The sequence below is a fragment of the Cnephaeus nilssonii genome, assembly GCF_951640355.1.
Source record: "Cnephaeus nilssonii genome assembly, chromosome: 7".
Classification (NCBI taxonomy): domain Eukaryota; kingdom Metazoa; phylum Chordata; class Mammalia; order Chiroptera; family Vespertilionidae; genus Cnephaeus; species Cnephaeus nilssonii.
Window position 1 is genome coordinate 101,152,305 of NC_137078.1, and position 20,201 is coordinate 101,172,505.

At 64.4% G+C, this 20,201-nt stretch overlaps 1 protein-coding gene across 3 annotated transcripts in view; it reads left to right on the plus strand.

Annotated features, from left to right (window-relative positions):
• AJAP1 (adherens junctions associated protein 1) overlaps positions 1–20,201 on the plus strand; it is an 86,684-nt gene that overhangs the window by 30,563 nt on the left and 35,920 nt on the right. Inside the window, exons 1-2 of one of the 3 annotated variants that reach the window (XM_079778416.1) lie at positions 8,285–8,409; positions 12,033–12,838. In XM_079778416.1, the coding sequence (XP_079634542.1) occupies positions 12,037–12,838 (802 nt within the window). In that variant the 5' untranslated portion in view covers positions 8,285–8,409; positions 12,033–12,036. Of the gene's footprint in view, positions 1–8,284; positions 8,410–8,586; positions 8,672–12,032; positions 12,839–20,201 lie in introns of those variants that run through there. The other 2 variants (XM_079778415.1, XM_079778414.1) reach the window with 2 other exon arrangements.

The window sequence follows — 20,201 nt, forward strand, 5'->3', positions numbered from 1 at the left end:
TTCCGGCCCCGATTGTGCACCAGTGGGGTCCCTCGGCCTGGCCTGCACCCTCTCGCAATCCAGGACCCCTTGGGGGATGTCAGAGAGCCGGTTTTGGCCCGATCCCACAGGCCAGGCCGAGGGACACCACTGGTGCATGAATTCGTGCACCGGGCCTCTAGTTAAAATACAACGGGCGACGTTCAAACATAGTTAAGTTTAGTGGAAAGGTGGAGCTTCTCACTTAAAAACAAGCGGCTGACGTGAATATAGAATTCTGCAAAAACAAAGGCCCTCGTCAGCTGTTTCCTTTGCTGTGGAGGTTATCCAGGCACAGGGCTCAAGTCATCCACTCGCGGAATTCAGGGGACGTCCCTGAGAACATCATTCCCCTTCCATGGATGGGGAAACTGAGGCACGAAGGCCGTGGTGAGCTGAGCAGCCCTGGGGTGCCGGGGCTGTGAGAAGCCCGCTCAGTGTGGGCACCCAGCGAGTACACACAGATCGGGTGGGTGCAAGACTCGCCGGGTGCTCAGGCCTGGGGTCTGAGGGGCTATACCAGAGGCCGGGGGGGGGGGGGGGGGAGGCGAGGGCCTCTCCCCGTCACTCTTGCCTGTGGCACTCCTGGCCGGCCAGGCACACGGCTCTGGCTCTGGTGTGGGACAGTCTCCTGCTCCGTGGAGTGTTCCCGAGACCACAGAGCGGGAACGGGCGCCCACGGGAAAGAGAGAAACACACGGCACCTCCTTCCTGGAGGAGGGTTCAGAGACAATTACCCATAAATCAGCTCAGCGCCCGGTGTGAATTCAGCTGATTAAGGCGGTCGCAGCGTCTTCGTTGCCGGAGGGTGGCCCGATTAACCACGAAGCAAGCAATTTACACGCAAAACACCTGCTTTCTGAGCGGATGGCGGGGGCACAGTGCGCTCCTCGGCCGGACCCCGAGCCCAGGCTCTTATCCCGGTGCAAGGCGAGGCGCTCCTGGTGGGGTTTTGCCCACAGCGGGGTGGGTACCAGGCCATCCCGTGCCTAGGGCCCTAGGGGCAGCTTGGGGGACAGCACCCTGCATCCCCTCCCACAGACCCCATGGGAGTGGTCCCCAGGATTGCACGCCGCCCCCCCCAGGTCCTCCTGCAGGAGGCGTCTGCCACGCGCCCTCCTCACCCGGCCACCAATAAGCCGAAGAGCAGGGCACGGAGCACTGGGGCTGTGGGGGCCGAGAGCCAGGTCTGAACCCGCTCCCCTCTTACTGCATGCACCTCTCCCCAATCTACAGGTGAGGAAACTGAGGCACGGGGAGTCTGGGGGACCCTCCATCATCGGGAGGTTCTGGGCACTGACCAAGCTCCTAAAAGTAAGAGCCCAGCCCCGGGAGAGGCAGTTCTCAGTGACTATCGGGGGTTTCCTGACACCCCCAGAGGATGAGTGCTGGGGGCTCCCACCGCCTGCCTGCCTCGGCAGCCCCCCGAGTGCTGCCGGGTCTCCTGGAGTGGTCCCCACAAATGAACCCACAGCGTTCCTTCTGCTCTCCCCAGCTCCTCTCCTGCTAAACTTCTCCTCGGCATTCAATACCCATCACCCCCTCCCAGCAGCCCTCCAGGCTCTTGCAGGCAGAGCCGAATCCACCCCAGCCGATGACTGCCCCGCCTCTGGGTCTTGGTCAGGGAAGCGCCTGTTTCCCCAGTGGCCTGAGAGCCCCCGACTCGTGCATTCTTTCACGGATGATGGCGGAGCGCACCCGTGAGCCCTGAGCCAGGCCCCGCGCTGTGTGCTGGGCTGGAGCGGGCGGGGCATCGTCTCCTCATGCCTAGATCCAGCCCCATCATCGCCGTCGCTAATGGTTGTGGAGTAATTGGATACAAATAAAAATTAAGAGGCGCAGTTAACGTTAGTGTTAAAGCGTAATTAATATTAAATTACGGTTAAGCTGAATAAGTGCCCACCTCAGGCTGCAGTTCCGTAGTCTATGCACCGCCCCTCCCCCGCCACAGCCCTGGAGGTCGATGGGCAGGTTCCTCTGCCATTGTGTGCGGAGAAGCCTTCCTGTGCTGCCAGGACGCAGAGCGGCTGGCCGGTGGGAGGGATGCCAGGCGGGTCACGGGTGTCACGGCGGAGCTGGGGGCTGTGGATTCTGAGCTTCGGAGGAAACCCTCTGGGGCCTGGGGGAGAGGATGGTGGGGAACGGGTAGTCATGGAGGGCTCCCAGGAGGTGGTGTGGGAGGGGCTGGAGGATACCCAACGAGGGACAGGAGGCTTCCTGGGGTGGGAAGCTGCAGACAGGAGCCCCAGCTCCCGTGGCTGCGGCGGCCTTTCCCTCCCCAGCAAGAGTGCCCGCACAGGCCTGGCGTCCAGGGCTTCAGAGCGGGGAGTTGCCAGTCCGGCCAGCAGGGATTCTTGCCAGAGGAGAGTGAGCCTGGCTCCTAATGGGGGGTGGGGAGGAGGTAGAGGAGGGTGAGCCTCGTCCTGACGTGGGGGGTGGGGAGGAGGTAGGGGAGGGGGGACAGTCGTGGGGAGGGGACCCACCACAGGCTGCAGGGCGCTCCTCTCTGGAGCTGCTCCTCTGTCTCCAAGTGACCCTCTGGCCCTCAATCTGGGGACAGGGTGAGGTCTCTGCAAGTGTGTGTGTGCGCATGTGTGGGTATGTGTGCCTGTAGGTGCCCATGTGTGCATGCATGTGTGCCCACGTGTGTCTGTGTCCTTGTCCTAGCGGCCACCATGTGCAAGTGTGTGCATGTGTATGTGCGTGTGTATGTATGTGTGTATATGTGCCTGTATGTGCCCATGCGCGTCTGTATCTGTGTCCTTGTGCCCACGTATGTCTGTGTGTGTCCGTGGGTGTGAGTGGGGGGTGGTAGAGCCGCTCAGGAGTTAGGTCAGTTCTGATCCCCCACAGGCCGAAGCGGGAAGCCACGTGGTCAACCGGAGGCTTTCCTACCCACCGCTCAGTGTGCCACGGCCGCTCGGTGCTCTTTCGAGGTGGCGAGTCCCCCCCCCACATGGTGTCCGAGGCTGGGAAACCTGGAGGGCGGAGGTGAGAGCGGGAGAGTGCGCATGAGGGGCATTGCCAGCTCCCTCTGCCCCCGCGGAGCCGCTGGCCGCGTGCCCCCACCTCCCTGCACCCAGGCCCCTGGGAGGCCCAGGCCCTGCAGCACCGCCCACCAGCCGTGACTGGGCAAGTGCACGCCATCTGTGAGCCGTCGGCCCTTGTTGGTCACGTGGGCAGTGGGGTGGCCTCTCTCAGAGGCCGTGGATGGGGTGCAAGGCGCCACACGAGGGCCCAGAGGGAGTTGGCCCGGGAGCGCTCGGTGCCTGACTGTCCTGGCGGCCAGCGTGGGACTCGGGTGAGCCGGTCACTCCCTGCGCCCCTCCCCAGGGCAGCGTCTCCATGGCCTTCCCCCCCGCAGGGGTCATGAGTCTGGGTCTCTGTCCCCAGAGACCAGGGTGGGTGTCGGGTCGGGGAGGGCAGACCGGCAGTGCCATCCTCCCCTGGGGAACACGGGAACGTCCTGTCGCTGGAGGTGAGATGGAACTTGACCTGCGCGGCTGGGCTTGCAGGATGGGGTGGTGGTCGTGCCGCAATTCCAGCTTGAGTCCCAGTCCCCGTCCTCTTTCTCCCACCGTGGATGTGGGGGTATCAGTGGGGCTCCTGCCCCCTGCCCCCTGCCCCGCTGTGCTTATGCTCAGTGCTGTGGCGCCATGCGGGCGCGGGGTGATCCTGGGTCCGCTGCAGGCCCCCTCCCTCCCGGCCTCAGCGATGCTCGGGTGTAAAGGACCGGGGATGGGCGTGTGTTCGGCAGGGAGTGGAGGGGCTGTGTGAGGGTCCCCCGGGCTCCCCAAGGCCCCTTGGGTGGGCTGGGTCCTGACTGAGTTAGGCCAGGCCCTCCCCATCCCCCTGACGCTACCAGGGTCTGCGCATCACAGACTCAGGAGGACCCTCAAGGTCCCCTCCCTCCTCGCCCCGCTGGCTGCTGCCGGGCCCCGCCCCGTGGCCAGATGTCCTTGTCCGTGTGCGGCCCCTGGGCCTCCCCTGTACCTCCCCCTGGGACTCCCCCTGGGCCTCCCGCAGGCTCCGAGCCTCTCCAGGTCCAGCTGCAGTTTCTCCTCCTCCATCGCACCCACTCTCTGCTCTTAAGCTACTGATTTTCCCTGCCTCAGTTTACCTTCTGATGCGTGAGGGCCCACGATGCCGCAGCCACACCGAGCCCCTCTGAGCAGTCACCCCCAGGAAGGAGTGCGACACCCTAGCTTTTCCTGAGGATGGTCTGGGGTTCTGGAGGCCGAGACCAGCGGCTCGAGCAGGGCGGGCAAGAGCCCTGGGGGTCCTGTGGCTGAGCCCCCTCTCGGCGGCTGGACCACAGCGGCTCAGCCATCACCCCTGCGGGAGTCCAGGCCTCCTGTGCACCCAACAGCTGGCTGGGCCCTCCGTGTGCTCCGCCAGCGTCTGCCCCTCGTCCGCCCCCTGCACAAGGTGGGCACGTGACGCCGCAGGAGCCGGTGCCCAGGGACCGGACCGCCAGGCCACACCGAGGGAGGGTGAGCTAGCCACTGACCAGAGCCTCCCTCGGCGGCTCCCCTTCCTTCCAGGTGCCTGGCTGCCCCCACCCACTCATGCCCTCTGTCTCGGCGAATCCTCGCACGCTGCGCCCTTGCAGCTGCTTGTCATTCTGAGAGGCAGCCGCCTCGCTCTCTCCTCCACCCTCCCCGCCTGGCACGCGCCCGCGCTTCATAAATACCAACATCACAACAGCAACAAAACCAAAATAGACGTTTCCGCGAGCACTCGGGGACGCAGGGCGCTGGGAGCTGCGCCGTTCACTCTTCACTCTTCAGGGCGAGACCATCTGCCAGGAGCCCCATCTCACCGGCAGGGGCGGGGCAGGGGCGGGGCGAGTCTGAGGCGCCCAGAATGTTCTGGAGGAGGAGCGCACGTTTCTCACGTGGGAACTTGTGCACCCCAGGCCTGGGAGGGCGGCCCTCCGACGCCAGCTTCTTCTCGGCTGGTGGATACTCTACCAGCTTCTCCTCGGCTGGTGGCTACTCCGCCAGCTTCTCCTCGGCTGGTGGCTACTCCGCCAGCACAGGGCTGGGCTGAGGCCTCTTTGGAAGGAAGCGCAGCCACTGTTTTTGTGCTTTTCTTTCTCCTGCGAAATGCGAGTACCAGCCGCTCCTCTCGGAGGGTGACCGCGCGGACAGAGTGAGAGCGCGTGGAGTGCTCAGCCACGCCTGCCGGGAGCGTCGCTCCATCCGCGTGGGTGCCGTGTCCGGGGCTCCATCACGTGGGTGCCGTGTCCGGGGCTCCATCCGGGTGGGCGGTGTGCGCATGCCCACCCCGTGCTTCCTCAGCAGGCTCGGTCCTCTCCTGTGCGTGTCTGCAGCGCTCCTGTCTTTCCACGTGCTTGCTGAGAGCTTCCCCGTGGGCATCTTCCCGCCTGGCAACCGTGGCCAGTGCGGCCGAGGGCTGGAAGGAGCTGGGACCCTGGCACCTGGGCTGGTGTGTGCTGCGCTCTGCCCAGGACCCCTGCTCTGAAGGGTCACCCCCCCCCCCGCCGCCCCCCGCACCAGGCCTCCCCGCCGCCCCCATTCTTTATCTCTGCTTAAAAGTTCTGCTTAAAAGTGAACATAAAAGCCGGGCCAGCGTGGCTCAGTGGTTGAGCGTTGACCTATGAACCAAGAGGTCAGGGTTCGATTCCTGGTCAGGCCACATGCCGGGATTGCGGGCTCAATCCCCAGTGTGGGGCGTGCAGGAGGCAGCCGATCCATGATTCTCTGTCGTCATTGTTTCTCTCCCTCCCTCTCTCTGAAATCAATAAAAACGTATTTTTTTGAAAAATGAACGTAAAGTTGGATTCAACCAGGTCTGAAGGAGGAACAAGCCATGTACTCGGCTCTCCACCCGGGACGGCCCGGGAGCTTTGTTGTCATTGCTGGTGCTGGGCGGGTCCCAGCGATGCGCTTAGTGGGTCTGCGGCGGGGCCTGTATCTCAGCGCTGTCACCACCCTCTCCACAGCGGGGGGCTCTCACTGAGGACGGCTGAGAAGCTCTGCGGGGGGTGCAGGCCTGACTTGGCCCCCCCAGGCCCTTCTGGGTGTCCTATCCTCGCTCTGGGTGCCGCTGGTGGGGGGGGGTGGTCACCGACGCAGGATCCTCCCCAGCCCTGTGAGTGCCCGGCTCTGCCAGCCTGCTCCTTGGCCTCGAGCCAGGGTGGGGAGCCCTTTTCCTGCCAGCGGCCATTTGGGTATTTAGAACATCATTCAAGAGCCACACAGACTTACCGATTTAAAAAGCAGCTGCTGTATTTGGTCAAACAATGAACTCACCCCCAATGCCTTGGCAGGGCCAGACCAAACGACTTCTTGTCCCTCTGCAGCCCGTGGGCCGGACGTTCCCCACCCCTGGCCTAGAGGGCAGTGGAGAAAAGACAGGCCGGACCCCGGATGGGCCAGCTCGTGCTGGGGGCCGTCTCAGGCTTTCGCCCCCACCTGCAGAAGAAGCGGGGTGCTGGCAGGGCAGTGGGTTGGCCTGGGGAGGCCGCCCAGCTGTGGGGCAGCTGCTGGTCACGTCTTGGCAGAGAGGGCACAGACGTGCCGTAGGAGGGCAGTCGCTGGCCGAGGGCACTTCGCGGTCCCGGATGGCCTGCAGGCGGCACGGGCTCCGGGCGCAGCAGTGCGCAGCGCCAGACACACAGAAGCTGGGCCGACGCCCCACTCCCAGGAAGAGAACATTCCTGCCCACAGGGCTACCCACCCTCCACTCCTCGCAGCCTCACTCCTCCGGAATGCTCAGGCACGTTGCCAGGGCAACCAGACGCCAGCGAGCGCGTTGCCATCCTTCAGCCGCCTCCCAGCACCCGAGAAGCCTGCAAGCATCCGCGTGCCTCGAGCTCTGCAGACCCGGCTCCGAGCTCCCAGGGAGAGGAGATGGGCCCTGGGCCGAGGCCCCGAGGCCACGAGGGGGAGAGGGATCATGGGGCGGCTGCTGGCCCTGGGGACCGCACCCCTCCCCCAGGACGGTAGTGCCAGAGAACCTGGAGCAGCGTGGAATCGGGCGGATCTAGGGGTGTCGGGGCCTTTACCACACCAGGAACCCCAACGTCCCCCTCCCCCAGATCAGTGTCCCTCCTAATGGAGTGAGTGCTGGATCCAGAGGAGGACAGGATGGGGGGGGGGAGCCCCCTGGAGTATTTTTTCTTTTTTTAATATGTTTTTATTGATTTCAGAGAGGAAGAGAGAGGGAGAGAGAGAGAAACATCAATGATGAGAACCATCCATCGGCTGCCTCCTGCACGCCCCCCACTGGGGATCGAGCCCACAACCTGGGCATGTGCCCTTGACCGGAACCGAACCCAGGACCCGTCAGTCCATAGGCCGATGCTCTATCCTCTATCCACTGAGCCACACCGGCCAGGGGTCCCCCACCTGGAGTTTTACTCCACCCAGAGGTCCGGGCTGACGAAGCCACCATGCCCCCTCAGCACAGCCTTGGGGTCCGGGGTTTGTTCTCAGAAAGCCCTTGGTCTCCTGTCTTTGCGAAGAGCAGAACGCCATTGCCTTCTAGAAGGTGGCTCTGAGTGTGAGCTGGATCCATGCCTGCTCCCCCGCCCCCCCCCCCCGGGCTCCCCCAGGTCCCTGCGGAGACCCCCGGGGCCTGGGGCGGCTCAGGCCCCTCCTGCCAGCAGCACCCGGGAAGCACTGGGTACCCAGGTTTCAAGGAACAAGAAACCAGTGCTCCCCAGCCCCACAGATTGTTCCCATGGCAACTGCCCCCCAGCCCCCCAGCCCCCCAGCCCCGGGGCACGCGCCACCTGAGGGGAAGAGGTGCCTGACTCCCCGACAGCGCCTTTCTTTTGTGGAGAAGAGAGACAGGGCGTCAAACTGGATCGCAACCGCTGCATCTCGCTGAGCTGTTCTTGGGGAACAGGGTTCAGTGACAACGTCAAGAGGGAGAAGCAAGAACGCGCCGACTGGGAAAGGGGGAGGCGGAGCCCCGTTCTCCGCTGGGAGGCCATCGGTGGGGGCGGCAGCGTGGGCTCCCAGAGAGTCTGGGCTGGGACCCTGCGGAGCGGTGGGGGGTGGGGGGGGGGGGCACCCAGGCCCTTCCTCTCAGGGCAGGCCAGCCGCGGGGATGGAGCTGAGGCTCGGCACGTGCTCCTGCCGGTGCCTGCAGCTCCGAGGCGCGGCTCTGGCTCCGGCCGGGCGCCTTCCCAGAGCCCCAGGCCGCTCTCTCCAAACTTCCGCTCAACCCGCTTCCTGAGCGGTCACAGACACGCCCTGAACTTCGCCCTCTGAGCGTGTGCCGGCCGGTGGTGGTAGCATGTGCACAGGTTGTGCAACCATCCCGCTAGTAATTCCAGAACACGTTGTCACCCCTAAGGACCCCCCTAAAGACCCCCTGAAGACACCCCGACTGCTCGCCTGGCCTCCCACTTCCCCGGTGAGCGCACCCCCTTTAGAGAGGACGGAACGGACTCGGAGGGAACACACCAAGCTCCCCGCCCCGGCAGTGGGCTGGCTTTTCTGCATAACAGCCGGGTGGCCTGGAAATGAGGGGTTTCTATGGTAACCAATTACAGCTCACGATTGGCGGAAAGCGACAGGAATACCCCGTGTGTGAAGTTACGCGGGGCAGGCAGGCCCAGGCCCGGGGCTGCTGGTTAAGTTCCTGGAGCCGTTTCTCCGAGCGCCGCGGCTGGCAGGTTTGCGTGTGGCTGCTCTTAGTCAGCCGGTGGGGCCTGGCGGGGCCTGGAGGGGCCTGGTGGGGCCTGGCGGGGCCTGGTGGGGCCTGGCGGGGCCTGGTGGGGCCTGGTGGGGCCTGGCGGGGCCTGGAGGGGCCTGGTGGGGCCTGGTGGGACCTGATGGGGCCTGGTGGGGCCTGGTGGGGTCTGGCGGGACCTGATGGGGCCTGGTGGGGCCTGGCGGGGCCTGGCGGGGCCTGGTGGGGCCTGGCGGGACCTGATGGGGCCTGGTGGGGCCTGGTGGGGCCTGGCGGGACCTGGTGGGACCTGATGGGGCCTGGTGGGGCCTGGCGGGGCCTGGCGGGGCCTGGTGGGACCTGATGGGGCCTGGTGGGGACTGGTGGGGCCTGGTGGGGACTGGTGGGGTCTGGCGGGGCCTGGCGGGGCCTGGTGGGACCTGATGGGGCCTGGTGGGGCCTGGCGGGGCCTGGAGGGGCCTGGTGGGGCCTGGCGGGGCCTGGAGGGGCGTGATGGGCCTGGCGAGGCCAGATTGTGCCTGAGGGACCTGGTGAGGCTGGCTGGTACCCAGAGCTGCCGGTGTTTCCTGGGGAGGCCTGCTGAGGCCTCGGGGTGCCTGACAGTTGCCAGTGGTGCCCGCTGGGCCGAGGCACCCACCTGCTTGCAGCAGCATCTCGTCCCTCTGAGGCCGGACCTGTGTCCGACTGAGCAGCTCCCGGGAGAACCAGCGGCCTAAGCCATTCATCTTCACCGGCCACAGGAGCCGCCGGGTGTGACGGGGAGCTGCACGCTGACCTGATTCCCCGTGCCGGGGGGGGGGGGGGGGCACCCCTGTGCCGGCTGGGCGGGCTGTGGGGGAACTGTACACGCGGAGCTGGGTGGGAGCCATTAGCTTGGCGAGCAGCTCCCCATGGCAGCAGCGGGCGGAGAAGCTGGGCCTCAGCAGCTGGGCCTCAGCCCCCCTTTGCCGTGGGCGCTCCTGAGTCCAGCTCCTTCCTCGGCCCGTCCTGCACCCCGAGAGCCGCGCCTTCCAGGGGCCGGGGAGGCGAGGGGCAGCCCCGCAGGGCAGTGTGGCCTGAGGAGGGGACACACACATGGCCACACTCACCCATAGAGGCACACAGCAACACACGGTCACACCCACACACTCACCCACACCACACCCACACACTCACTGATACATACACGTGCTAACACACAGATGCACACACACCAACTCACACACAGGTGCACACACACAGATGCACACACACAAACTCACACACAGGTGCACACACACACAGGTGCACACACAGGTGCACACACACAGATGCACACACACCCACTCACACACAGGTGCACACACAGGTGCACACACACAGATGCACACACTGGTGCACACACACACAGATGCACACACACCCACTCACACACAGGTGCACACACACAAACACAGGTGCACACACACACCACTCACAAACACTCCCTGATACACACACATGTACAGACATACCCAGCCACCTTCACACACAGATACACACACACCGACACTCATACATACGGACACACATGGCCACACTTACCAACATACTCACTTCACAGACACACATACATTCACACATTGACACACTCACAGCAACACCCACACCAAAACACGAGCTCACCCTCACTCATCGACATGCCTCATGGACACACACACTGTATACATTCACACACGGACACACACACACAGGTACACCCACACCCACTTCTACACTCAGTCTCATGCTGACAGTCATACACACACACACACACACACACACATCCACCCGCCTCGCACACGCACACCCCACGCAGTCCTGAGACACCCTGTGCGCACGCTCACGCGGTGACTCACACTCACTCCTGGTTTATTTCCTGTGAAAGCCGCGCCGCCCTCAGCGAGCCCAGCTGCTGCTGCTTCCCGCGCGGGTTCTGAGCAGCTTTAGGCTGGCGCCTTGCACGGAGCACCCCCCGCCTCCCCGCCGCCCCAGCCGCCCCCCACCCGCCCCGCCCGCAGCCGTCACGGCTCTGGGCTCCTGTCAAGCTGTGTGACGAGCGCTCACTTTGGTGCCTGTTACCTAAGCGGGTGGGAGAGGGTGCGTGGGCCGGACCCCACACCTTTCCGCGTGGCTGTCCCAGCTCTGGGTGTCACGTGACACCCCCTGAGCGCACCTGGGAGCTCACGTCACACTGAGAGCCCCCCCCCGCCAGGCGGTGCCCTTCCTCCCACCCCCAGGGGCTGGGGGGGGGGCTTCAAGGGCACCTGCCCAGGAGGTGAGGGGGGAGCGCCAGTGCCCACAGGAGGCGCCGCAGGGCGGGTGCCCGCACACTGTCCGTGGGGCCCCGCAGGGGGCATGTGCCCGAGCGAACTTGAGGGGCCCCCATAAGAAGGGACCCAGCAAGACGCGGAGGCCACGGCGGCTGGAAAACGCGCACGTTCCACCGAAACATGAGGAGGGCGGGGTGGGGGGGCACCAAGCAGGGGGCACGGGCCGTGGCCGGGCTCTGGACACGCCTGGCCTTCACCCCCCACGTGGAGTCCGCCAGGTGCCACGCTGAGGGGACGCCGGCCCCTCCTGACCCCGACGGAGGTGGCTGCACACTGAGGGCCGCCTGGTGGGTGACCTCTGACCCAGAGGACGGTGTCGCCCGACGGCCCTGCCATGCCCTCGCCTCCCATCCTCGCTGCCCTGCTCTGGGCGCTGCTGGCCAAGGGGGCCTTCGAGGTCTGCTTGGCAGCGGACAGCCGGGGGCCTGGGGCTCGGGGCTCGGTGTCCCCCGGGCAGTGGGCGGTGGCTGCCGGCCCACTCTGTGCCCTGTGGCTCCCTGCAGAGACGTGACGGGACGTGCAGGCCGGGAGGCAGTTCTTAGGAACACGTGTGTGTTTGTGTGGTGTGTGTGTGTGTGTGTGTGTGTGTTGTGTGTGTGTGTGTGTGTGTGTGTGTGTGTGGTGTGTGTGTGTGTGGGGGGGTATGTGTGGTGTGTGTGTATGTGTGTGTGGTGTGTGGTATGTATGTGGTGTGTGTGTGGTGTGTGTATGTGTGTGTGGTGTGTGTATGTGTGTGTGTGGTGTGTGTGTGGTGTGTGTATGTGTGTGTGTATGTGTGTGTGGGGTGTGTGTGTATGTGTGTGTGGGGGTGTGTGTATGTGTGTGTATGTGTGTGTGTGGGTGTGGGGGGGTGTTCTTTTAAACCGCGATGGCTAGGTCAGGCGGAACAGGCCTTGGACATGAGCGATGAGGGTCCCGGGTTCCGCTGTCGAGGGAGGATGGGGCTCAGCCCCACGCACAGCGGCTCGGGCCGTGGTGGGGGGAGGAGAGGCCCGCAGAGCCGCCCGCACTGACCTCCCCTCTCTCTCCACGCAGTTCCATGTCCGTGCGCTGGCCGGGCTGCGCGCTGGGAAGCCAGGCCTGGATCCTGATCGCCATGTTTCAGCTCGCCATGGACCTGCCCGCCTGCGAGGCGCTGGGCCCCGGCCCCGAGTTCCGGCTGCTGCCCCGGCCCTCGCCCCGGCCGCCCCGCCTGTGGAGTTTGAGGAGTGGACAGCCGGCCCGGATCCCCGCGCCCGTGTGGAGCCCCCGGCCGGCCCGCGTGGAGCGCAGTCACGGGCAGATGCCGAGTCCCCGCGCCAAACGGGCGCACAGGCCCCGGGACCAGGTGGCCGCCCTGGGGCCCAAAGCGGGGCTCGCCAAGCCCCCCGCCGCTGCCACACCCAGCCCTTCCCTGGGCCCCTCGCCCTCCTCTCCGTCGCCCCCCGGGGGCAGCGGGGCGCCCACGGACCAGCAGGCCCTGCTGCGGAGGGGCCGGAGGCAGCTGCCCGCCGTGTTCAACAGCTTCGACCTGCACCTGCGCGGCGGCCGGCCCACCACCGAGGCCGAGTTCATCGCGTGGGGGCCCACGGGGGAGGAGGAGGCCCTGGTGGCCAACACGGCTCCCGACGGCCCCACCACGGTCTCCTACTTCCAGACGCGGAAGACCACCGCGGCCACGGCCAGCGCGGCCACGGCCACCACGGCCACCGCCATGACGCTGCAGACTAAGGGGGTCACTGCGCCCCTGGACCCCAGGAGCAGGGTCCCGGCGGGGCTCAGCACCACGGAGCCGGCCACCAGTCCCAGCAGAGACAGCGGCAAAGACACCAAGCCCCCGCGGATTCTGGGGGAGACCTCAGGTACGCCCCGCTTTTCTGGTTGAGGTTCGCACGGAGTGAGGGATTTCCTGGGGGCATGGCTCAGGGGGGTACTGAGCCAGCCCGGGGGGTGCTTCTTGGGGGGACCGTGAGTCAGAACCTAACGCGAAGGCACAGGGCCCGGCGCGGGCGCGGGGCGTCGGGGAGCGCGCTGTGCGATGAACGTGCCATGGTCGCGTCCGGCAATACCGGAGCCGGAGCTGAGGCTGTGGGAGGCAGAGGCCTGGAGCGGGTGCCGGGCCGCCGTGCTGTGCGAGGGGCTGCCGAGCTCCCCCGCCCCCCGGACCAGAGCGACCCGGTCCAGCATGGTGGTGCGTCCTCTGTGGGGGAGGCCACTCAGGAGCAGATGTGGGCACGTCTGGGCAGTGAGGGGCCGGGGGAGCCTTCAATACCCCCAGGGCGTGGCTCTGCGGTGGCCGCTGCCCGATGGGCCGGGATGAGGCTAACTTTAGACGAAGGGGCGACCACGGCAGGGGCAGGAAGGGCCTCTGCGGGGGGGGGGGGGGGCAGCTGGGGCTGCTCAGGCGGGTGCGGCTGGGAGGTCCTGTCCTTGGGGCGCTGGAGGACAGGGGCGCAGCCTCGGTCCCTGGTGCTGGGTGCCGGGCGGGAAACGCCTCCTGCAGCGAGGTTTCCTTTCCTTCCCGCCTGCACCGCGTCCTCCGATGGCTCCCGAGGAGGAGGGCTGAGAGGTCTCCCGGGCCCAGGCTCGTCCCTCCCCCCGTGGCCCCCGCGTGTCCCACCGCCCGGCTGCAAGGACAGCAGAGCCGGGCACCGCGGTCCCAGCGGCCTCCAGCCCTGTGCCCAGGCCCCTCCATGACCAAGTGCAGAGGTGGGACCTGTGCGTGCGACAAGCAGCCGTCCTTGCTGACTCAGGAGAAGGGTGGTGCCGTGCCCAGGGCATGAGCACAGGGGGCGGGGGCAGCGGCCTCCCCCACACCCGCTTGCTCTGCAAGTCCTAAGGTTTGGGGCTCCTCGGGCCCTGGCGGGGCCTTTCAGAACCCAGGAGGGGAGGGGTTGCTCCCCAGGGTCCGTCTGCAGCACCTGGCCGGTTTCCCCTGCACTTGACCCCTGCCCTCGTCACTGCATCCCGGCGGGCAGGCCAGCCGTGGCCAGCAGCGGGACAGGCTTTGTGGAGCGCGTGGCTTTTGTTCCGTGGCCTACTTTCTCCCTTCCCCAGGACAAGGGAACGGTGGTTCCGCTCCTCTCCCTAGAGAGCAATACCCGATGAACGCGGAACCGGGCTCCCTCCCGGGGAAAGGGCAGGGCCGGGAGCTTGGGTGCCTCACGGGAATGTGTCTGCAGGGCCGGGGACAGGCTGACCGCCCTCCCCACCCCCTGTCCCTGTCCGTCCAGCCACTGGCCATGGCCTGCCAGCCAGCCGGGCATCATCTCTGTGCCAGGCACCGGGGCAGCTTACAAAGCCTCCGTTTTTATCTCAGTCAGCTCGCACGCCGTCATGGTGATGGAAGTGAGGGCTGCCGCCTCGGGTAACATCACCCCGCGGCCCACGGCCCTGACTGTGTAGACACGGACGGGAACCCAGGCCCCATTTCCTCCCCATGACGTGTGCGATGACTGAAGGACGCGCCGGGGACCGCGTTAGAAGGCTGCGCAAATTAATTCCCAGGACATCGGATGTCGCTAATCCAACTCGGCAGATGAGATCTTGGAAAAGATGCATGGTTCCCCCTCGCATAATCTGGTGCGGAATTAATTTGTTTAGCAAAACAGATTGAAAGCGGGTAAATATGTGTGCGCGGATGCAGAGCGACGGTAATGCTGAGAAGGGAAGCTGAGGCTGGGCGGGGACAGCCAGCGGCCCTCGCTTCCGGGCCGAGGCGAGGAGAGGCAGGGCGCGGGGAGATGATGCCTCTAACCGGGGGACCTCCCAGGCCAGCTGGTCCTACATCCGTGCCACAATCGCCTGGGACACTGAGACCCCAGGCAGGCGTCCTCAGAATCGCCCTTGCCTCAGCCATCGCCACATGTAGACCCAGCTCCTCGCTCTTTCCCGAGCGTGACTGCAGCTCACGGTCTCAGGAGGAATTTAAAGAGGCCCCGGGGGGACCTCGGGGACGGTGCACGCGTGGCCAGCGGCCCCGTGTGGCTCTGCATGTGGCTCTGTGACATGAAGGCTCTCATCTCTCATTCCTTCACTGTCTTCATCAGCACAGTTCAGTCACTGCCTCTCCTCAGTGGTTGCCACGAGGATTCAGTGAATGAACAAGTATGAGACGTGGCACCCGGCACCTGAGAACCTCCGTGCACACCAGTGGTTTTTATACCCAGCGAGCGTGGCTCCAAGGGCAGAGGTGCAGGTGTCAAGGGCAGCAGGCTGCAGGGACGTGGGAGTCCTGTCACCTCACCATACCCGTCTGTGTTCACTCACTGCCAGGGGCACCCCGAAGGCTGGCATTCGGGTTTCAGGAAGCGATAGAATTCATGAGGGCAGGTCTCCTGGCCAAGGAGGGATGCTTGGAACCAGATTTGGGGAGCTGTACATTTTATTTTGGCTTCTGTAGAGACGTGTTGAGATGGAACATGTTACGTTTTCCTGTCTGTCCGCACCACAGGCATTGGTGGGCATAGGAAGGGCAGGGGCTGTTGATGTGGGGCACTCGGCAGTTTCGCAGGAGCTAACGTTACATGGATACTGATAGGAATCGTCAAAGCCCCCCCCCCCCCCCGCTCCCGCCCCACGATCCCCCTGTACGTGAAATGCTTGGGAATTTCTCCTAGTTTTGGTGGAGTTGTTACAAGTGCCACTGCATGCCTTCACATTCTTGACACCGTCCTGTATGAGCTGTGTGAACTTGGGCAACTTGCTTGTCCTCTCTGTGCCTCCGTGGAGATGACAGAATTAAGCATCTCGTGATGTTGTAAAGATTAAGTGAGATAATACCTTCCAGGCCTCAGTGCGTGGCACATAACAGCTGCTTGGTACATGTTTGCTGCTGTTTCGATGATGATGGTGGTGATGCAAGTCATGATGCTGATGGCAATGGTAGTGTGATGATGATGGATATGATGATGGATATGATGGTGATGATGGTGAATGATAGTAATTATGATCATGGTGATGGTGGTGATGATGGTGATGGAGATAGAGATGGTGATGATGTTGATGATGGTGATGGAGATGGTGATGATGGTGATGATTGTAATTATGATCACGGTGATGGTGATGGTGGTGATGAAGGGGATGGAGATAGAGATGTTGATGATTGTGATGGAGATGATGATGGTGATGATAGTAATGATGATGGTTATGAAGGCAATGATAATTATGATCGTGATGATGGTGGTGATGATGATGATGGAGGTGGTGATGATGGTGGTGAGGTGGAGATGGTAATGGTGATGGTGATGACGGTGATGATGGAAGATGGTGATGGTGATGGTGATGGTGATGGTGATGATGATGGTGATGATGGTGATGGAGATGATGATGGTGATGATGTTTGTGATATGGTGATGAAGGCAATGATAATAATGATGGTGATGATGATGATGGAGGTGGTGATGATGGTGGTGAGATGGAGATGGTAATGGTGATGGTGATGATGTTGATGATGGAAGATGGTGATCATGATGGTGATGATGGTGATGATGATGGTGGTGATGATGTTCGTGATATGGTGATGAAGGCAATGATAATAATGATGGTGATGGTGATGATGGAGGTGGTGATGATGGTGGTGAGATGGAGATGGTAATGGTGATGGTGATGATGGTGATGATGATGGTGATGATGATGATGATGATGATAGTGATGATGATGGTGAGGATGATCGTGATGATGATGGTGATGATGTTCATGATATGGTGACGAAGGCAATGATAATAATGATCATGAAGAAGGTGGTGATGATGATGATGGAGGTGGTGATGATGGTGATGAGATGGAGATGGTGATGGTGATGACTATGATGATAATGACATTTATTATCTTTGTGGTGACTTGCTGCTTTATTGTGGAGTCATCTGATGAGGTCACTTGATGAGGTTCCATGTCCTCACCCCTGACCTTGGTGCTTCACGCTGAGGCATAGATGGCGCCAGCAAGGAGCCGCTGGGATGGAAAATCACCTGGCTCAGGCTCTCCAGGGCGCTGAGCCCCAGCCGCCCATGGTGCTGGCAGAGGGTGAGCGTCAGGTGGGTTAGGAGTTCACTCGAGGTCGAGAGAGGAGACTCCCAGAGCGCAGCGTCCGCCTCCTGTGACAGCTCTCTTGCTGGCCATGTTCTGAGTCTGTAATCACTGAGTCTCCGGGGAGGAAAATAGGAAGTCATTTCCTGGGCTTTAATCTCACACCTCGTAAAGGGCGCTGTGGGGAATGGAAGCCAGCTGGTTCCCATTACTGCTGTGGCCCACGGCGGGGTCTCCGGGCCCCGGCGCTCGGCGACAGCGAGTGCTCAGGACAGCCTGCCTGGCCCTGGCTGCTGAGACTCTGCCCGCTGGTGCCTGGGCCGCAGACTCTCCTCCCTGCTCAGACCCATGGGCACGTTCCTCAGCTGCCCCTGCTCTCAGCGGAGGGGAGGCGTGCCACCGGGAGGGACGGTGAAGCCCCGTGGTCTCCATTGTCCTTCAGGGTTCGCTCCATTCAGGATCGATCGCCCGGAAGCTCCAGGGTGCCGGGCTCAGAGGTGACCGCAGTCCTGCCTGGCGCTTTTCACACAGGAACGAACTCACGCGTTCCCAGGGCTGATGTCCGAGTTGCTTAGTCCTTGTCACCAGGGCCTCCCGTGTCCCTGGGTCGCATCCCTCCGTCAGTCAGCAGGAGGGACAGCTGGTGCCCTCTTCTCTCGCTCCAGTGGTCACCTGACCTAGCCTGGAACAACCTGGGGAGCAGGCCTCGTGATGACGACACATTTTTTGAGGGACGGGATGGGGCTGGGAGGAGGAGAAGGGAGGTGTAAGAGCTGAGCCCCTTATAGTTACTGTGCCGGGTGTTTGCTACGAGGGAAGTGAATCCGTCCTGGATTTAAAGACACAGTACTGGAAGCAAATGACTCCTGAACTTGAGCAGTTTTGCGTGGCTTTGTTGGGCCAAGAGCGTCCACGCACATAAGCGTGCGGAGCCCGGAGACACATCCTGACCTCTGTCCGTGGCCAGGCTGGCCTGAGGTCTCACCCGGGACCTTCGAATGGACGCCGCGCGGCTCCTCCTGCGGGCTGTGGCTTTGGGGGGAACTGTGTGGTCACAGGCTGTGTCTACCCCCCGCCCCCGCCCTCTGGCCCCGTCCAGCCTCCCAGGGCGCCCGTCTGCTTCTGCTGAGCAAAGCTGTGTGCACAGCAAATGGGTAAGTGAGCTCCGACTCATTAGAGCAGCCGCGGGCTCTTCTGCTGATGACTCCATCCTGCTCCTCTCATTTCCCGTCTCAAGCTGCCTGCTCGACTTATTGCATTTGGTGCTTCGTGTGCGGCTCTGAGCCCCCCCCCCCCCCCCCCCCCGGGCCTCGTTCTCCTCCTGAGAGCAGTGCGGGGCCTGGGGCCTCTCATTCCTGCACATCCCGTGCCCGTCCTGAGGCGCTTTTGACCCGGGAGCTGCCACTCTCGGGGTCCCTTCCCTCTGCCAGGTCCCCTCCCTCTGCCAGTCACCCCAGAGCTGCAGGAGGAGGCCTGGGCCGACACCCTCTACCTGGAAACCGGGGCGACGGGCGGGGTGCAGGGGACACACCCTGCAGAGCGGGTCTGCCTCACCCCCTGCCCCTCACTGAGCCGTGGATGGTGGCAGATCCGGTGGCGGACGCTGCATCGAATTGCTGGCTTTCAGCCCCTCACAGGGCGGTGATCTAAGCCTTGAGATCAGACGTGGACAGAGCATCCTTTCTGGAACCTGTGTTTGACTGTTGGGAGGATGGGGTTGGAATTCCTGGCGCCTGGACCGGTGTGCAGCGGCCGCCCGTGCTGCGCTCAGCGGGCGTGAAGAGCCCCCACGGGGGGGTGAGGGGGGTGGGGGTGGAACACCGGCCGCCTCCTCTCTCTCGGAGGTTAGACATGTTTGGGGAAGTGACAGGCAGGGGCAGCGCTGACACGGGAGAGACGGCGGCAAGGCCTGGAGAGAAGCCTCGGCCCCTCATCGTTATTCTGGAAACGTGGGCCGTGGAGGCCGGGCCGGGCGGGGGGGGGGGGGGGGGGCGGCCAGGTTTCCTGAAGGCAGGAGCGGCCAAGTCCACACGGAGGCCTGTGGGCAGGACGGGCTGGGGAGGGAGATGTGGGTGCGGAGGCCAGAGCCCTGGCAGGCCCGGCCACCTGGGGGGCAGAGGGAGCGGCGGGGGGGGGGGGGGGGCGGCTCCCAGGAACAGGCTCCTGCGAACAACCCTGAGGCCCCCCCCTCCAGCTCAGGCGCTAGGAGAACACACAGGCCCTGAGCTGAGCTCCTTCTGCCGGCAGCTAGCAAATGGCCTTGGCCGCCCTCCCCTCCCGCCGTCAGCAGCCAGCGGAGCGGGACGCAGGAGACCTGGGCCTCCACCTCCAGCTCCAGTCTGTCTTCCTGGGGCTGAGGGGGGCCGAGCTGCCGGCGGGGGGTGGGGGGGGGTGGTGAGACCTGCCCTTTCCCTGAGCCGTGAGCCCCGCCCCGCCCGGCCCGGGAGTCCAGCGTGCTAGGGTCCCAGGCGAGGGTGGCAGCCCCGGCCTCACCTCCGAGGCAGGCGGATTCCGCGCGGAGCTGCAGCGCCCCCTGCGGTCCCGGGTCCCGGAGACGCCGCCAAGATCTCTGCGGACACGTGACTCGCGAGCCATATGGCCAGACGGGCCGGGGCTGTGCTTTCACTGTGGTTCAGCGAGTCTCCGCCTCGAAGTCTGTTCCCAGGTGCTGATGCTCAGCAATAACGGGGGACGGTTCCCGTTCCGGAAGTTTCTCTCAGCAGCAGGGCTCAGAACCCGCCCCGGGTGACACAGGGATGGGCCACGTGGGCCACGCGGGGAGTGAGGAGCGCACCTGCTGACCCGGCCCTGACCCCGGCCCTGGCCGCCCGCCACGCTGGCCGGGGGCGCAGCCTTGGCGCTGCCACGTGACCCGGGCGGTGGTGGGGGTGGTGCTGCTGCCGGGCAAGGTTGTTCGGAGACGTGGCTCTGCTCACCCAGGGGAGGCCGGGCTCCCGGCGAGCTGGGGCCTCCGCGCGCTCAGAGGCCGGAACATGCCTCCCCGCTGCTGTGTTGGGGGTGGGACGGCTTGTGCTGGGAACTGTCTGTCCACTGCAGCCCCCTCCCCCGGGGGACTGGGACGGGGCCTGGGACGCCCCCTCCCCCGGGGGACTGGGACGGGGCCTGGGACGCCCCCTCCCCCGGGGGACTGGGACGGGGCCTGGGACGCCCCCTCCCCCGGGGGACTGGGACGGGGCC